Source organism: Setaria italica, chromosome II (assembly GCF_000263155.2).
Source record: "Setaria italica strain Yugu1 chromosome II, Setaria_italica_v2.0, whole genome shotgun sequence".
Lineage (NCBI taxonomy): Eukaryota > Viridiplantae > Streptophyta > Magnoliopsida > Poales > Poaceae > Setaria > Setaria italica.
In genome coordinates, this window is record NC_028451.1 from 34,539,918 (window position 1) to 34,558,285 (window position 18,368).

Here is an 18,368-nt window from a genome sequence, read left to right on the forward strand (position 1 = left end):
GGTGTAGGATTTTTATGTGATTGAGGGGATCCTGCACCCTCTCGTCTCGGTTGTATGCCAAAGTGAAGGCCTGAGGTGCTTCTTTAGCCCCGAGGTGGTGTTCAAGCCAGCACAGGGTGCCCTGACAAAGGAGAGAGACACACATGGGATATTGGAGGTTTTTTTACACACATCTATGGGGGGGGCTACCTAATAACAATTTCTCTTGGGGAGAGGAGCACAAAGTAATCCCTTTTGGGGCGGGGGGGCGGCCAGGCGCTAAAAAAAAAGGGATTCCCTGTCCTTTAATGGGGAACTGAAACCCGTGGTGGGGGTGGATTAATTGCCCCCCAAATAGAGGGGGGGAAAAAAAAGTGGAGGGGGGGGGCCCCCCCCCCCCCCCCCCCCCACCCACCCACCACCACCACCACACACACACACACAAAGGTTATGCAAAGTTCCCAAAAATAATTTTTAGCTAAATTTTGAAAATTTTGACCTCCCTAGCCAGATAAATTTAAGCTTCCGACTCCATCACTATAAGAACGGTGACCTCCAACTCGAGACAGCGCTCCAGGCTACTGCCCGGGCCCGACACCCACGCCATGACCCACCATCTCATCTCCCTCATGCATGCGGCGGCTATGAGGCGGTGGACGGCAATGCTGCTACTACCATGCAGTACAATCTTGAGGAGGAGAACTTGGCGTCCGTTACTAGCTGCCTCGCTCCGTCGCTCGGTAGCGATTCGCGGAAAGGATGATGTTCATGGGATCAACAAGGCCACCAACAACATTGATGACATGCGCAAGTTGGGAGGGAGAGGCCAAGGGACGCCATACAAGGTCCTTTGAAACAGCCTGGTCGTGACCATTAATAGATCCAAAGAAATCACTCAGCAAGAAATCGACGGTTTCACCAATGAATTTGCTATCCTATCTCAGGTGGTTAGAACGTGGTCCGCCTCTTCGGTGTTGCCTCGAGGCCCAATTGAAAAATCCTAGTGTACGAGTTCGTCTGCAATGGAGCCATGTTCTAGCACCTATCTATTAAGAGTTTTTCTTTTTTTAAAAAAAAAACTTACATGAAGAAGACATGTTTGTTAGAATCTAAAGTGTTGGCCGAGGTCCCCAATCACTATCCTTGATGGATCGGCTACGCGCATTGCTGCGGGCTGGCGTAACTCCATTCCTCCGCGTCGACGTATGTGATACATCGGGATATCAAGATTGACAACATCCTGCTGGATGAGCATCAGATGGCCAAGGTGGCAGATTTCGGACCTTCCAGGGGAATCCCCACGAACCAGTGAAGCATCGTGACCAGGGTCTAGCGGATCCAAGTTGAAGCGAGTGAGGGCACATGCCCTTACGCAAAGTTTTTTAACCTAAGCTAAATATTTTTTAACCATGCATCATACGCTTCAAAAATTCCATTAATCCTTAAGGTGTGCCCCACTCTAATTTTACCCAAGGTCCACCGTGTAGGACACGCGGGGCTACGTGGACCTCGAGTGCTGGTTCACCGAGCGCCTGATCGAGAGGAGCTACGTCTGCAGCTTAGAGCGTGTTTGGTTGCTGCTGCACTTCGCCGCTGTATGTTTGGTGTGGCACAGCTCCGTTTGGTCTGCGCCGCACCTCAGGCTGCCAAAGAAACTGTGGGCATGGCTTGTGCCTGTGTTCGGCTGCTCTTTCCAGCTGGCTTATCAACCGTAGAATCAGTCGTAGAAAATCACTGTGTTTTTCTACGTGCTTCCACGCCAAAAATCTGGTGATCGATTTTGAGCGCCGCACTTCCGGCGAGCTACACCTCTGACGTGGTTTACTGCGGCTACTGCTGCTACTACCAGGCAGTACATTTGTGTCGTTAGGAGCTTGCGATGGGTACAGATTGCAGTGCGTGCGTGTGCATGCAAAGAGGATCACGTTTCGAAATGTTAAATTTGTGCGTTCATCTATTTGTCCCCTCATCATTATCAGTTTTTTTCTCACAAGATTATGCTGTTACATGTCAGATTGAGCTACAAAAGGTGGTGCAGCAGAACTGCAGAAGTATATGTATGGAGATTATTAGAGCAAGCTCAGAAGATGCTAAGAGTTCTAACGGAAGTGACTTCGAAAATAACATGAAAATGCAGATGGATATGTGCAGGAGCCCATATGGCCGTGTGTGTTCTGACTTCTGAGTCCATCCAAACAACTGAAAGATAAGTATTCAGAAAGTTGCAGGACATCTTACAAGGCTACTGGCAAATCCAAAGGGAAGGGGAAAATTGACGAAACTGAACACACAGTCGGCAGAAGTGATGACAGTGACTGGTTAGTGGTTACCAACGGACCCTGAAAGATACCATCAAGAATCACCATCCAGCAGTCGGCCAGAACGCCCAAAGAGCCAAAGCTTCACAAATACCCTCACGCGGCAAGGATTCTAACATGAAAACAGTCCTTAATTGTTTCGGATCGCCCACGTTAACAATATCCTGAGATTTCAAGGTAAGCCATTCCTCAGCACAAGGCCACAAGTTCAAGGGGCTACATACACACCCCAACAAGTGCAACTTGACTCATATTAACTAGAAACTGATTGATAGTGATTCACCAGCAGTTTGGGTTACAATATGAAATGGATCTCAGATAGACGGCCCATTGATGCCAAGATGACCAGAAAATTTTCCCTTGCATGACGGACAAATGTAGCCAAGGGAATCTGCCTGCTGCTCAGCAATGGTGCCAAAATGCTGGAATTGGCTGTTGCACCACACGCACACAGATTGAAGCACACCGACCATCTTTGAATAGGATGGTGCCCCCCAACCCAACTGGAACGGAGGAGGGCAGCTACCAAGTGGTGGTGCATATCCTAACATCAGTGTCGGCTCAGGTACAGGTACAGTGTCATGCCTGCCCATGTTCCCATACGGTGGAGCTCCAGCAGAGGCCATCCTTAGCTGCTGCTCAAAGCTAGGATACATGGGCTGCTTCGGGCCACCAAATCCAAGTTGCAAATCACACTGTTCGGAGAACAATGAAAGATTGCTATTAGATAACAGAACATAAACAAACTTGATTGCAATTGGAAGCAAACATATAACCACTATTCCGTAGTGCATGATGAGTAAAGGTATGTAGTACACCTATGACATAAAGATAATCGTATGATATAGAAGTATTTACGGTTCAACATAATATATCATGTGATCACACATTACATACGCTTCTGTGATAAGAAGCATCTTTCTCAAATACATATGTTTTAGTTATCAAGTAAAAGAGCGTATTATCCCTCCATGCCATGCGTAGAGCATGGCCAACATAATTAACAGTGATTATTCTGATTAAAAATCATTCGACTAGGAACTTTTTCTTAAAAAAACAATCACTGATGCGCGAAACCCAATGGCATAATAACCAACTGGAAACCTAAGCAGACTAGATGACAGGTAAAACTGTCAAACAATTATTAAAGAGGAACAATGAGGAAGTGGAGAGTCAGCATATCCTGCAAAGTATACCTGATCTTGAAGAATCCTGCTCAGTGGAACATCTTCAACAGCACGAACCAAAGAGGTAAAGCTACCAAAATTGGTTTGCATGGACATAAAATCATCAATGTTCCCATTTGTGCCAGCCGCAGGGAGTGAGTCACAAGAAGGTCCCGCACCATTGTATTGATTGTCCAAGTCACTGTCAGATTTTTCGAGTGCCTCAAGCATGGAACCCTTGATATCAAAATCCAGTGTGCAATGTTCATTTTGATCAGTGCGACTGGTGGAGCTAACAAAAGAATTCCTCATACCGTGGATGTCAATTTCATCAGTTGCAGAACCACCAGTAAGTGTGTTTAGGTCAGATAATGAGTAGCAGCTTGCAAAATCGTTTTTCATATTGATGGCATTATTCAGCTGGGCAAGACTACTTTCTGTGATAGTACTATTGAAGATATCACTGTTATAAGTTTCAACATCAAAACCTGTTTCATTACTTGCCATGTTCTGCGAGTTCACCAATGCTTCTTTGCCATCATCTTCACCTCTGTTGCCATAGCTCTTGATTTCAGGAGTCATTGAACAAGAAGTGAAACAATCCACATTAATTTGAGCAGGAGGGATAGGGCCCATGGTCAAATTAGATTGATACACTATGTCATTTTCCTGACTGACAAAATTTTCCCCCTTACCAGCACTGTTTTGGTTGGCAAAGTTTCCATCCTTACCAGCATTTTCATCATTAGAGTTAGTGCCAAAGCATTGGGCAATAATGGATGATCGAATAGCATCATCAGGAGTACTAGATGTTTCATAGTTTCCACCAGAAACAGGAGAAGATATTGTATCCGAACATGAATTGAGGTTTACATTCCTTATTGTGACGCCACTTTTGATACCATCCTCTTTCAAAGAAGTCATTTCACACTCCATAATCTTGTCATCAAGAGGTCTCTCACTTTTGAAACTTGTGGGATTCTCCACACTACAAGTTATATTACCATCATCCACCTCCATACCAATTGAATTAAGATCCGGCTCATCCCTAGTTCCAGAAAGTGGGTTACTTTCCAGCTGGTTGTGAAAATCATTTCCTTCAGAACTGCCAAATTTTCCATGAAGCAGATCATAGGGCTGAGAGACTTGTTCTGTTTGTGTTATGTCAGTACACTCCATCAGATCATTTGTGCTTTTGCTTTCAACAGGATCATCTGCTGCTGGAGAAACCTCTTTAGGTACACCATAAGTTTCATCAGACCTGTTGGACTTTTGGGAATGATCTGTATTTGAAAGTTCTAGATCTTTTGAACAGTCATTCTCATGAAAATTAGTGGCATTGCAAGTACTCAATTTACTTTCAGCATCAACAGAAAGAGAAGCTACAGCACTGTCACATGTTTCATCATGTGTTCTATGGTCTGAATTGTCAACAGCATCCAGATGATGCCCCGAGGTGGGCCCTCCAGCAGAAGGTCCTTTTTCCAGTTCAGCTGCGCTGGTTGAACCAGAGACTGCTTCTCTAGCAGCAGGTTCTTTTTCCTGTTCAGGAAAGTTGATCATCTCCTGAGGGTCCTTACCATGCCTAGAAATGGGTTCTCCAGCAGCAGATTCTCTTTCCTGTTCCAGAAAGCCAGACATCTCCTCAGGAGGGTCCTTATTGTTCATAGAGACTGGCTCTCCAGCAAAAGGTTCTTTTTCTAGTTGAGGAGGCAACACAGTCATCTCCTGAAACCCTAATGGCGCTGCCTTCAACGATGGTTGAACACCTAACTGGCCTGAAAAGGTCCCATCGAACAGTTTTGCTGGACTCTGACCTTGATACCTTACATCTGCAACACCATGGCTGGAATTGCCAAATCCCTCTCCAAGAGTCTTCTGCTGGGTTTCATAATTTCCATCTACATAGGTGCCTAGTTCACTGGATTTACTAACCCTGCGCCTTTTAGCTTTCCTTTGGTGAAAGGACAACTGATGTTGCATATAGGCACCCTGATCATGAAACGTCAAGTTGCATTTCCGGCACTCCTTTGGATTCACTTCCATCTGAGCTTCATCCTTCTGAAGTTTTTGTCCATGGGAATCACCAGAATGACTAAACAATGTAACCGAAGTAAGTGGCACTGCAAGTTGCCTTTGCTCAATTGAGATGGTTTGCTGATGACCTGCAGACTAATAAAAAAATACGTTTTGAGTTAAACCATGAACACTCAAGCATGCAGATGAGGTGCATAGTCAAAAACTCACATTGATATCTAAGTCATGCACTCCTGCACTGTTAATCTGTGTGGTAGTTGGCTTTGCCTCTGGATATCCAAGCAGAGACCTGAGGTAGGTAGACACTTCTTTGCAAGTCGCAAACTGATGTCCTTTGGGGCTGAAAAATGATATATGCAGTTGGTAAACAATGGTGCTAGGAATATAACATGACAAATCACAAATGTAATCTCAAACTAATTAGATGAGGAAATCAGTCAAAAAGTGCATATGCCCAGGTGCTGAGGAGATGAAGCACTACAACTCTATAAAGGCAAATGCTATAGTGTCATACTGTTCTAACAAACACTTGTGTCGCAGTTAAGATCTTCATTAGATATCTAGAAACTAACGTGAGTCAGGGTTGATGGCGCATTCCGCGGCCCAGGGACATCGTCCCAAATCGAGGATCAGGGTCGAGCAGGGTCAAAGCCCCCTCTTTCTACATGGGTAACGACTCCGCTGTAGCAGGGATGTCACTCATTCCGAAATAGTCATTTTGATCCATGTTTTTAGAAACCTACAACCCACGTCCCTCGACTGCGGGGTCATCAACCTGGTCAACCCATATTTCTGGTGACTATGGCCTTGATGCGACGATACTTCACTAATTCCTATTTCTCAAATCTGTACGCAGAAGAGAGTTGTTCAGATATACATAGCTTGTACCTGATTGCCTGTTATTGTGTATGTTTAATATTAAGCCAGGGCATGAAACTCAGGATCACGCGAAGTGAGAAGCACATTCCACACACAAGGCCAATGTTCCTAATCTCAGTTTAATGTTTGCTTTAGGTTACTGATCCATTGACAATTTTAAAGACAGCTCACTGCTAAAGAGTAAAATAAGAAATCTTTCTACAACAGATGAACTGTGAGGTCACCATGATCCGTTGATCCTTGCGACAAGCATTTGCAAGATGCAAACATTTTGAAACACAATCTGATTCATCATATGCACTCAAAAAACCTAAACTGATGCCAAATGTAATCAAACAAGCATGACTGGGTAGAGGAATAGGAACGAACCTCACATAACGACGGCAATTAATCCATGCAACACGCTCCTTCCGCTTGAGCCCAAGTAGCAACTTCCAACCACGAGGCAGGTGGTCCGCGAACATGCCGGCGTCCACAAACTTCCTCCGACGCCGCCGGCTTCCCCATTGCCCTTCCAGGGCATTCATGAATCCCAGCAGCTCGGACTCCGACCCCAACCCTGCCGTCCGCTGCTGTAGCTCCACCCCGTACGGGTCAACCAGCTCCGCGAGCCTGGCCAGATCAACCGCCACCCCTTTTGGATTCAACACTTCCCTGTCGGGGTCCGTGGCCGCCGACGCCACCGACGCCGGCGGCGGCGGCAGCGACGTCGCGAGGGGCGCAGGTGCTGTTGTCGCGGGAGCGGTTAGGGTTTGATGTCGGGGTGGAATCGCGGGTGGGGCTGGGTACGATGGGTCATCGCGCGCGAAGAGGCGTTGGAGGTGGAACACAATGAGGCGGTTCTCGGAGTCCTCCTCCGCGGGGGCAGCGACGGCGGCGGCGGAGGGGGAGGCCGCGGCGGTGGTGGGGGTCAGGTTGTGGGAGATGTTGGTGGCGGGGCGGTGGCGGGAGAAGGTCTGTTTGCGGGAGCCGGAGCTCTCGTTGAAGACGGCGCGGTCGATCTTCGGGGGCGGGAGGAAGTCGCCGTCCCGGCGGCGGCCGCGGCGGGGGTCGACGGCGTAGGGCGACGCGGCAGCGAGCGCCACGAGATCCGACTGCGAAAACGCCCCGAGGTCCACGACGGCTGCCACCTCCGTCCCCATTGCCCGCGGCGCCGTCACCGGCGGCGGCTCTGGGCGGACGGGGGGGATTTGGGGGTTTGGCTCAGGAGGGAGGAAATGCAAGAGTACGGGATGCGACGAGGACGATGGGGACGGGAGAAGTCAGATGTGGCAAGTAGGGTGGGAAGTGGAGTGGGCCCCACGATCGGACGGTTGCGGTGCCTTCAATTTTCGTGCGTCTTTTGATCAAACCCTGGACTGAAGTGCTGAACCCAGCTAATCCCACGCGGCCGCCGCCCGCCGCGCCGCCGCCGCCCGCGATGGCGCGCCGCCTCTTCTGCGCCACGAGAGCGCTCCTTCTTCCGGTCCCAGCTCCCGCTCCGGCGCCGGCGCCTGCCCCAGTATCTTCTGCCACAGTTGCGGAAGCGGCGGCCTCGCTCCTGCCACTGCTCCCCTGCAAGCGGCGAAAGAAGCTCCTGAAGAAGCTCAAGAGCCCGCGGGTCGCGCCCATTGAGCCGGAGGCGGCGCGCCGCGTGCCGGCCCTCGACGCCGTGCTCGACCGCGATACGGCCTTCCGCTTCCTCCACCGCGCGCGCTCGTTCCTGGCTTCCCTCCCGCCTCCGCACCGGATCCCCCTCTCCGAGGCCGGCAAGCTGCACCACGAGCTCGGCTTCCCCCGCGGCCGCAAAGTGGCTCGCTCCGCTGCGCGCCACCCGCTGCTGTTCCACCTCCCCGTCGTGGACTCCGTCCCGCACCTCGCGCTCACGCCGCTCATGTGCTCGCTCCTCGAGGAAGAGCGCCGCATCCACGACGAGCTCCTCCCGTCGCGGGTGCGCGCGGTCCGGAAGCTCCTCATGCTCACCGCCCACCGCCGCGTGCCGCTCGCGAAGCTCCACCACTGCCGTGCGGTGCTCGGCCTCCCCGACGACTTCCGTGACCGTGTCCGCGACTTCCCCGACGACTTCCGCGTCGTCGTTGACCCCTCGGACGGCCGCCACGTCCTCGAGCTGGCGCGCTGGGACCCCGCGCTCGCCGTCAGCGCGCTGGAGAGCGACTTTGTCGTGGACGAGCGCCGCGTCCGGCGCACTTTCCGCTTCGCCGTCCCGCACCGCCGGTTGATGCCGCTCGACGCCGAGGACGCCGACCGCCTCGACGCGGCGACCACGTTCCCGCTGGTCTCGCCGTACACCAACGGCGCGCTGCTCAAGCCGTGGACACCCGAGGCGGAGAAGTACCGCGTCGGGGTGGTGCACGAATTCCTGAGCCTGACGGTGGAGAAGCGCGCCATGATCCACCACATCGTCGAGTTCAAGGTGGAGTTCGGGCTCACGCGGCACATGTACGAGTCGCTGCAGAAGCAGAACCGTGCGTTCTACCTCGCTGGCACGGAGATGAACTGGGCCCTGTTCCTCAGGGACGCGTACGACGAAAATGGCGTGCTCAAGGAGAAGGATCCCCTCGTGTTGTTCAATGAGAAGCTGCAACGCTATGCCTGCATGACCAAGATGGATTCCAAAGAGATCATGGCTGATGCTGCAGGCTTGACTGAATAGAATCAGCTTTCAGTTTGGTGGCTTGTGCCTTGTGCATCTCCTATTCGACCATTGAACTCAAGTACATGTCAGGTATACAGTTCTCGCTAGAATTACATTCATGTCTATAGATTTTTCAATTGTTGTTGAATGGGGAAAAAATCATTTTTATACTTCCCGGTTTCATGTCTGTATTAGTTCCCCTCCTGATGAATGCTCTCTCACTTTTTTTTTAGCCAAATACTCTCTCTAATTTGAGAATGGTCACCCTTGAACAATGTAACAGTTTTTCTTGTTAATTGCATAAAGCGTTGTTTTTAGAAGTAGTGTATCCACATTTACCTAAAGTCTCCTGCATTTGATTACCAATTACTTCGTTGTATCTTGAACTAGCTACGGTATCCTACACTTTTCCTGTATTAGACATTTAGATGGGTGACATGCTTCGATTGTGGTTGTGGCAAACAAGCAGAAAATGTGCTAGGCATTTTCATGTCTGCAGAAAAATTCACTAATCCAACCCTTTTAGTCGAAGACTCCTTTTGCTCTATAGCAAGGGCAATCCATATGCTGTGGGTGCTGTACACTTTACCTGTTTTGCTAACAAAGAATTGCAGACATCAGACTATACAATTATTCTCATTAGCACTTAGCACCTATGAAATTTGTGTGGTGATCATTCATCTAACTGATTGTATATTGCCCATAATACCTGGTTATGCCATTATCATCAACATTAAAGGCTCTGACCACAATTCTATTGCAGATGTCTGTCAATGGGTATCATTCCTAGTGTCTTAACATGGACCTATGAATGTCTTAAGATCACCCATCTTGGAGAGCTGCCCCCTTAGACCATCCACATCAGGGGATCATATAGTGATCTGCGGCCAGAATATTTTACACTCTACACTCATTGTGGAAACCTGGGCACTTTGCACGATTACACTGGCAAGAATACATTTCAGAGCATGCATTGCAAGCACTGGATTCAAGATTTCCGCCATATGCTGTTGAATGGGTTAGGTTCTCAGCATTATGCTGACGGCCTGGCGCAGACTTGCCTCTATTAATTGTCCTTTTAGAATGTGCTTTTAGCCCATTCAGTTAGAAAAGTTGGTGTTTATCTGTATGGAGTATGGTAAAATGATGTACTCCTTCCGTTTATAAATGGTCTCCAACGTATTACTTTTACTATAACTTTATATATATGTGGTAATAAAATTTTACAGAATCCATACTGTATTATGAGAGAATTTTTCATAATGAATTCAGTGGTATTATTTCCATGTGACCAATCCAAATACGTTTACTTTAAGCCAATGGTGGAAATTAGAGAAATTTTACTGCACGTGTTCCAGGGCGTGGCTCTCGTTATCATTAGACATTGACATATAAAGAGTTTCGGAGAGTCAGGCGTTTTGCTTCTCCCAAAGCAGACATCTCGGTACTAGCTGAGTGTTTCGATGATGGATGGCGAGTTGCCTACTTGCATCAAACGTTTGGACCGGAATGATCTCTTGGATGTGTTGCCCGAGGGGTCATCTTCTGAACCTGACTGCAGGACTATAGGTCGATTAACAGAGCAACGACTTTTTTTTCTTCTTTCTTTTTTTGCAGAGAACCAGAGCAACGACTTTCACAGGCATTGTTAAATGCAAGGATGGTGCAGGTGCGGAAACCTCGCCTTCCTGTAAAGAGTAAAGACCATGATGTTCATCTAGTTAAACAACTCGTCCTATGCTTTTTCAGCGTCGAATCGCTGAATTTGTTTGGTGAGGTTCTGATGAGATGTTTGGCTAGGGTAGGATTCCAACATCTATCTGTTATTTTGTTCTACTATTTTCATCTGAGTGGATTGACCCAGCTCGATGCGTGGATCACAACCCACCCTGGGTAACATGTTTTGTACTGGAACAAGTGTTTGAATCCTACCCCAGCTGGAGGAAAAGTTCTGTAGCCATTTGTTAAGCACTTCCGCTGTTCCTGTAGCGCTTTGAATTTGAATACCGTCATTTAAAAAAAAACTGAAATCCACAAGCAACGTGTTGTGTTAATACAAAATTTAAAAGTTATTATAGTGGGGAGGAAAAACAAAAAATAATCCGACCTGCCGGATTCGAACCAGCGACCTAAGGATTTATCTGCGACGACTACAGTCCTCCGCTCTACCAACTGAGCTAAGGTCGGTTTTGTGTGGTTTTGAAGGTCTTTAAATTTATTATATACATATATTTCTCCAATTGCCAAGCCTTCACGAGTCAAATGTTTTTTAGCAAAGGAAGATGTACCGCAGCACAGTACATCCCCTTTTACAATCAGGACAAAATGAAAAGAAAAATTACAAGTAAGTCCCTAGAACTGCTGATCTTCCTCACCAACTCCGAGCTCCTATTCATCATCTTCACCACCTCCTTCCAGATCCACCTTCCATCTCGCCAAGGGACTCCAAGCTTTGGTAAAGTCACAAGATCCAATGCCTGATACTCCACCAAGTGCATCGATTCCGCTGAACAAATATCAGCCATCACCATGACAGAATGGAAGAGGAATAAGAGATCACCATCGCCAGCCAAAAGACCAGCGATCGGAAGAAGAGTCCGGCGTCGCCGAGGATCCCAGCAACCCGGACAAGCCACACACCCACGGGGATGCCTCGAACTCCCACCCTTTCGCAAAAGAACAGGAGAAACAAACTCACGCCGCCGTCGCCGAAACCCATGAGGATGCGCCCACCAACAGCAGCACCAAGCGTACTGTCGTGGTCCAAGCAGCAGCCACCCACTCGATCGCCGGAGAAGCAGCAGCGGAGACAAAAGATCCCCTAACACCGTCGAAGAGGGAAGATGGAACCCTAACCTACCAAAGTCTAGTAAGAAAAGGGTATTTACACCGGATATCGATTCCGTGGATCCCCTCCTCCACCGCCGACGAGATCGCTGGAGGAGAAGGGGATCCGGCAAAATCAGCGCCGGAAGCGCAGATCGCCCTCGAGTCAAGTTGAACCAGATGGCTGTGACTCGATGATCTTCCGTGATCTGCTTACGTTACAGTCATCGAACCAAATCATCAGTAGTAACCAGTAAATATCCTCTGTCCTAGTCCAACCTATGTATGTCCAATGGGTGGAACCGACCACCAGAGAAGCACCAAGCACGTGTGTGACTGTGTGTATTCGTGCCATTTACCGCGGCACAGGAGAATGGAACGCGAAACAGTTACATTTGACTGGACTGAAGAGGATCTGTCGGCTCGCATGACACCGAATCCAGGGGGCAAGATTGGGCGCATAGATCGAGCAACTTATAGCGGCCCGTTGACAGTGAAGCCTGTCCCCCCATGGAACTCAGGCATTTCAGCTGACAAAGATTGCGCGGCTTCTTATTTTGCCTAGAAACAGCTGAGCAAGAAACAGCAGTTGGTAAACTTCGGTGAGCATTCAACCAGAGTCCGGAAATCCAGAACGGAGTACTCTCCTACTTGGCAGAGCAGAGAGATAATTTACTTAAGGTGTTGTTCAACACCCTGCTAAAGTTTAGCACCTGTCACATCGGATATTTGGATGCTAATTAGAAGTATTAAACATAGGCTAATTATAAAACTAATTGCACAGATAGACTCTAATTTGCGAGACGAATCTATTAAGCCTAATTAGTCCATGATTTGACAATGTGATGCTACAGTAACCATTTGGTAATGATGGATTAATTAGGCTTAATAGATTCGTCTCGCGAATTAGCACAGAGTTCTGCAATTAGTTTTATAATTAGCTCAATTTAATCCTTCTGATTAACATTCGAATGTTTAATATTTGATGTGGCACTGCTAAAGTATCAAACATTCCCTAAGAATCGATTCTAGATAACTAAGCAAAGCACGGCAGTTGGCAGCCATGCACGATCTTTTCTCCCGCATCCACGTGCGTTAATTAGAGATCCAATACATTCATAGTAGTGGTAAGCCGGAGCCCGACAGGTCGCCTCAAGCGACAAGAATAAACACATCATCTCACTGACCGCTCAGAGGTCAAGTCGATCTCCGAGCTCGTAGTTGTAGGCACCACAAAGGCACAGTGCAGCTTAAGGCTGCTATAATTAAAGCTTAGCTCATCTAATGGATAGAAGACTAGAATTCATGAAAAATCATTTTTGACCTTTTATCTCCTCACCTCCTCCCTTTCTCTCTCCCCTTTTTATCTTTTGACAGACCATCAGCACCCATTAACTGCTCTCAGCAACTAATACTTTTGCATCTTTTTAGGGTGGGCTAAAGTTTAGTCCTCCCATTTGGATGGGCTAATACATAAAGATGCTAAATTTTAACACTTTCACCCATGACTAACACTTTCACCCATTAGTCATGGATCAAACAGAGGCCCTAAACCGCAAACGCCAATGGGTACGGTTCGTATACCACTCCAAAGCTCAACAATTAGTTGGTGCTATTTGGCACGGTCCATAGTCCATTGTCCATAGCATTAAGAAATGCAAAACAAACCATCTCCTACTCAGCGGCGCAATGCCTACCCGGGTCACGTAGTACTTGGATCTATCTCGAGTTCGATTCGATGGGAGGTGGGGCTAATTGCTCCCTCGGTTATTGTCTTGTGCCCTCGGAGGCTCGGACCCTGCTGGTGTGTGGCGATCTCGATCGGCCGTCAGACATATTGGACAAGGACATCGACGATGGCGAGGACGTGGCCGCTCAGCAAAGCGACAGCGCAGTTCGCGCAGGGGCATTTCCATATGATATACTAAGGGGCTGTTTGGGAACACCCTATTAAAGTTTAACACCTATCACATCGGATGTTCGGATACTAATTAGGAGTACTAAACATAAGCTAATTACAAAACTAATTGTACGGATGGAGTATAATTCGCGAGACAAATCTATTAAACCTAATTAGTCCATGATTTAACAATGTGGTGCTACAGTAACCATTTGCTAATGATGGATTAATTAGGCTTAATAGATTCGTCTCGCGAATTAGCACAAGGTTCTGCAATTAGTTTTATAATTAGCTCATGTTTAGTCCTCCTAATTAGCATCCGAACATTCGATGTGACACTGTTAAAGTTTAGCACCTCGTATCCAAACAGCCTCTAATACTAGTTGGAAAGGCCCTCGCACGTGGATCCTGTTGGTTCTTGGTCTAGCCGTCTAAGGCTCGGTTGTCGTTTCTCTCCATGCATACATCCACAGCAGCTTGCGATTGATGTTGTAGTTGTCCTTTTCCTATTTTTATCACAATAAAAAAGGTGCCTAGTTTTCCAAGGCGGCAGCACGCTTGCATTAATTAATTTCCTATTTATATTTAATAATTAAATCAGCACTATCTTGTGACATTCATTAATTTTTTTAAAAAAAGGAAAGGAAAAAAAAAGAGGAGTGGCCGGAGGGAGGAACAAGACGCCAACGCGAGAACATGTTCAGGGGTTGGGTACTTACATGAGTGACCCATCAGACAATGCGGGCAAGCTGGGCTCAGCAATTTTCCTTACGGGCGCCGCAAGCTCTGGCCCCCCGACAGCCTCTTGCTCCCTGAAAGCTTCAGGGTCAAGTCAGTCGGGCAGAGGCCGAGGCTTGTTCGTTCCTCAAACTTGGGGGAAAGGATGCCAGATGATCAAGTTAAGCATCCGCTTATCCACATATAACAACCAGGCCAGCCGATAAAGCACTTAGCCTATCAGATCCCAGCATATCTATGAATCTATCCATGGGCTTGTTAGTTGACATTGCTCTGCAGTCGAATGCAACTATTGATTATTACCACAAAACTAAACAAATAAAGCGCAGGAACCTAATGGCTTTGAGCCTAATCGGCCATTGTCTGCATGCACAGATGCTAAAGCAAACAAAAGACATGTTCACCTGGTCCTGCGATGCAAGGGAGATGTGTCATAAACAAGTTCCGCATTTGCATGACAGGCGGACACAGCAGCGACGGCAAGCCTTTTGAGCTATGCCAGCCTCATTCTAAGCTTCCAATCCTACCAAATCATAGCCTAACCCATGCACGTATACCTCTGCCAGGCCCCCACCATGAGGTGAGAAGCCAAGGCCACATGGACTACAGATGGAAATACCTGGAACGCTGCATTGCAAGCAAATGTTTTCCCTCCAGGCTTTGGTAGCAACAGAAGGTACAGAAATAGTTGAGAAAGTTATGAGGAACAGTTGGAAGGATAGGCCGTCTTCCCCATTTAAAGGCACTGCCATCCTTTCTGCAGCCCCATGACAAGCTACCACACACAGGCACAAGCAACGCCTTGCAAAGCTCTTAGCCTCACACAATTCAACCCCTCTTCTCCATTGCCTTCCCTGAGAGGGCAGAGATTGTCTCAGGCTTCAGTGCTCTTCTCAGGCTGCAATGTTGGATTGTCCGGGTGTTCTGAAGAAGCATTAGGTGTGTGTGTTGGATTGTCGGGTGTTCTGAAGAAGCATTAGGTCTTCCTTCAGCTCTTTTTGTAGTTTCATCTTCCTTCCACTGTGTTGTCTTTGGCCTCTCTTTCTGTGTCTCTACACGCTAGTGTTATGGAATCCTCCCAGATTAATGGAGACGGTGGTGAAGAGTGTAACAGTAATGAATCCGGGTGGACGATGTACCTGGGCTCCCCGGTGGATAGTGATGATGCCGAAACCAATGGCAGTGAAGGGAGTAATGTTAGCAGTGGCCGCAGCAATGGTAGAAGCAAAAACACCGACGCAGATTATGATTCCTTGGCTTCTGATGCTTCCACAGGACCAGCTCAAGTGAAGATGCGTGATGGCAAAGAAAAGAAAAGTCAGGATAAAAATGACAGTATCAGATATGAACACGGTAATGACAGGCAAGAGGAGATACATACCAAGCTCACGATCAGCTGTGACAAAAAGGCAGGCAAGATGAACAAAAGAGAAGAGAAGACCGCTAGAAGAGGCCACAACAAGAGACGCAGTTCTTCACGAACAGGCTTGTTCTGATAAACTCTGTAATATCCTAGTAGGATGTCTCTCAACCATTATTGTCTAGCTAATATTCTTGTAGGTGCATGGAACCTGCAAGGCTTTGGGGATCCCTGGGCATATCTATTACCCCTTGTATATTCTTAATTGCCATCCTCCTAGTATCATATTACAAAGAAAAAAAATGCATGTGCTTGTATAGGTATTAACAGATAAGGCTCTGTCGAGATATACTTCACAGGCTGTTCTCTATTTACAGTAGCTTTCTACTGTTCTTCCTAGTATGTGTAGAGTTTGAAATGTCTGTATGTGGTCACAAAGTGAAAGTTTTAGTAAGAGGCAGAGTTAAGAATACTATCCATAAAAGAGAGAAATCCTTATACTGCCAATGAACCATTCATGAAAGAACCTAATTATTGCAATCTTTTTGGCATTCAGCATGTGATTAAACAATGCACATACTATTTATGAGATGTAACAGTTTTCAAAAGTCATGAGAAAGAACAATTACAAAATCTACAGTACAAACATCTAGTTTACAAATCAGCATATGGAAACATACATATGCCGTACATGAGCCTCTAGCTATCACCTGATGTGTACAATCAACTATTCTTTGCATCTGCAAGTGCTCTAAAGTAGCCGTGGCATTGATTGAAGCACCTCCTTCCCTGCAATTGATGTGGAGATAATTATATCAGCAACAGCACTATCATCCCTGAATTTGAACAATAAAGCCTTAGAGAGGGCAATGGTAACCTGATGAAGCACTTATTTGAGCTAGTAGATACAAAGTGAAGCAAACAGTAATGCTGCAGATGAAGGGAAAATGAGCAGCAACAATGCAACGAGGAGAGAGGAGCAGTGAAGGGCACGGGAAAGAGCCATCTTATGTTCATGTACGCTAAGATGAAAGATGGAGGCCAATATCGACACATCATGGGCATACAACAAATCTACAATGACAGGTGTCATGATAGTCGATAGATGCTAGTTCATGATCACTCTGCTCAAAATGTGTGCCTAGTAGTATAGAACTTTCTGAGGAAGACTTGAACATACAGAATTCAACCAAAAAATAATCTTTAGGCAAAGTTACCCTGGTAGAGGATCATCTGGCGAAAAAAATGAATCTAGAGATATCACAGTCCTCAACTGGTAGGCAGGACCTGTGAAGCTCCTTTGCACAATCTTCAGTGAATATCAAGTCGGGAGTTTTCACCCTGAATCATCTGCTTGAGAACAGATCATAAGAAAGACTGACCATGGCAACATCCCAACCTACTAGCTTAGTTTGTGAAATTGTTCAGAAATTGCAACCATTTGGCAACTGCTAAAGCCTAAATTTCAGGATCATTGAGGAGATGGTTTAAAACTCCCAGTCAGTATGACCTTTTTTTTCCCTTCTTACAGAAAAGGGTGGAGACTCTAACGCAAGGTAACACAATCACATCCAAATATGCTTGGGAGACAGTGGGTTAACATTTTATGAATCATCACATGCTTCCATGAACAGTTTAGAACCATAGCCGGGCGCGTTGTTCAGTTCACAGAGAATTAACCGACGGTAGCGCAGGCGAATTGGTTCCGCATCCCAGCCTAGTGGCCCCGAAATGAACCCAATCAGATCGAGGAGACACGCGGGAATGGCTAGGAATGTACCCAGAGGCTGCGGCCGGCGGCTAGGACGCCGCGGCGGGTTTGGAGTGGTGGAGGAACGCGGCGGAGCAGAGAACGGTGGTGACGACGGCGAAGAAGCCGAGCGCGACCGCCAACGACATCCCGGCCACCGCCAGATCCAGCGCCAGCTGCGCGCCGTGGAACACCACGCCCAGTGCCATCCCTCCTCCCCTCTCCTCCCCGCTCCCCTCCCTGCCTCCCGTCGTCCTGCTCTAGCATATGCGGTGGGGGTCCTGCGCTGCGCGCTCCTCTCGCTCGAGCCTGCGTGTGTCCCGTCGCGGGGTGCGAGAGGGTACAAGGGGGGATGGGCGGTGGGGTGGAGGAGAAGCGGCGAGTGACACGCGGAGCGGCGAGAGGGCGGGAGGGGAGGCGGCGACGCGACCACCTGGACCTGCGCGAGACGAGACAGATGCGCGCCCGTCAGCCCGTGTCCGTCTCGCTTCGCTTGCGAGCCGCCGTGAGCCCGTGACGACGCAGCCGAGACCGAGCGGTGGGGGCAGACGGAGGCAGGACCTGCATGCGACCGAGATCAGCTGCTACATTCTTGTTTCGATGAAACCTCTGCCGTTCAGCGGCTTGGGGAACCAGCCATTTTCGCCGAAATTCTGAAGCTGCTGGAGTCTCCAATTACTCATCCCACGTTTATCCCAAAAAAAAAACTTCTTTATTTTGGTGGCCGGAGATTTTGACCGTTTGGAGCACGTAAATTCTCTAAAATTCTTATGGACCTAA

The 18,368-nt window shown here is 47.8% G+C and overlaps 2 protein-coding genes, 2 long non-coding RNA genes and 1 other non-coding gene across 6 annotated transcripts; 1 reads left to right on the forward strand and 4 right to left on the reverse strand.

The window, feature by feature from the left end:
- Window positions 1-2,380: 2,380 nt before the first annotated feature.
- On the reverse strand, window positions 2,381-7,632 carry LOC101759536. Its single transcript, XM_004957037.3, has 4 exons — window positions 6,749-7,632; window positions 5,711-5,840; window positions 3,494-5,635; window positions 2,381-2,992 (listed from the first exon to the last, which is right to left on the reverse strand). Exons 1-4 carry the CDS (start codon window positions 7,519-7,521, stop codon window positions 2,612-2,614), a joined length of 3,426 nt encoding a protein of 1,141 aa, XP_004957094.1. The 5' UTR covers window positions 7,522-7,632; the 3' UTR covers window positions 2,381-2,611.
- Window positions 7,633-7,679: 47 nt separating this feature from the next.
- LOC101759944 (protein ROOT PRIMORDIUM DEFECTIVE 1) lies at window positions 7,680-10,281 on the forward strand. The gene is made up of 2 exons (XM_004957038.3): window positions 7,680-9,104; window positions 9,778-10,281. The coding sequence occupies exon 1, from the start codon at window positions 7,800-7,802 to the stop codon at window positions 9,030-9,032; it is 1,233 nt and encodes a 410-aa protein (XP_004957095.1). The 5' UTR covers window positions 7,680-7,799; the 3' UTR covers window positions 9,033-9,104; window positions 9,778-10,281.
- An 834-nt stretch (window positions 10,282-11,115) lies between these two features.
- TRNAY-GUA lies at window positions 11,116-11,201 on the reverse strand. Its single transcript is given in 2 exon segments — window positions 11,116-11,151; window positions 11,165-11,201. It is a non-coding gene; the product is annotated as a tRNA-Tyr (tRNA).
- Window positions 11,202-15,088: 3,887 nt separating this feature from the next.
- LOC111256205 lies at window positions 15,089-15,780 on the reverse strand. Its single transcript, XR_002676200.1, has 2 exons — window positions 15,618-15,780; window positions 15,089-15,537 (listed from the first exon to the last, which is right to left on the reverse strand). It is a non-coding gene; the product is annotated as an uncharacterized LOC111256205 (long non-coding RNA).
- A 559-nt stretch (window positions 15,781-16,339) lies between these two features.
- Window positions 16,340-18,133, reverse strand: LOC111256206. 2 transcript variants are annotated; one of them, XR_002676201.1, is made up of 2 exons: window positions 17,619-18,133; window positions 16,340-16,627 (listed from the first exon to the last, which is right to left on the reverse strand). It is a non-coding gene; the product is annotated as an uncharacterized LOC111256206 (long non-coding RNA). The 2 variants fall into 2 exon arrangements; XR_002676202.1 differs by having other exon boundaries at window positions 16,340-17,188; window positions 17,619-17,632.
- Window positions 18,134-18,368: the final 235 nt, after the last annotated feature.

Coding starts and splice junctions, on each gene's coding strand:
- LOC101759536 (XM_004957037.3), bottom strand. CDS start 7,521: ATGGGGACGGAGGTGGCAGCCGTCGTGGACCTCGGGGCGTTTTCGCAG. Junction 5,841..6,748: donor AATTGCCGTCGTTATGTGAG/GTTCGTTCCTAT, acceptor ATCATTTTTCAG/CCCCAAAGGACATCAGTTTG. Junction 5,636..5,710: donor TGCATGACTTAGATATCAAT/GTGAGTTTTTGA, acceptor TTTTTTTATTAG/TCTGCAGGTCATCAGCAAAC.
- LOC101759944 (XM_004957038.3), top strand. CDS start 7,800: ATGGCGCGCCGCCTCTTCTGCGCCACGAGAGCGCTCCTTCTTCCGGTC.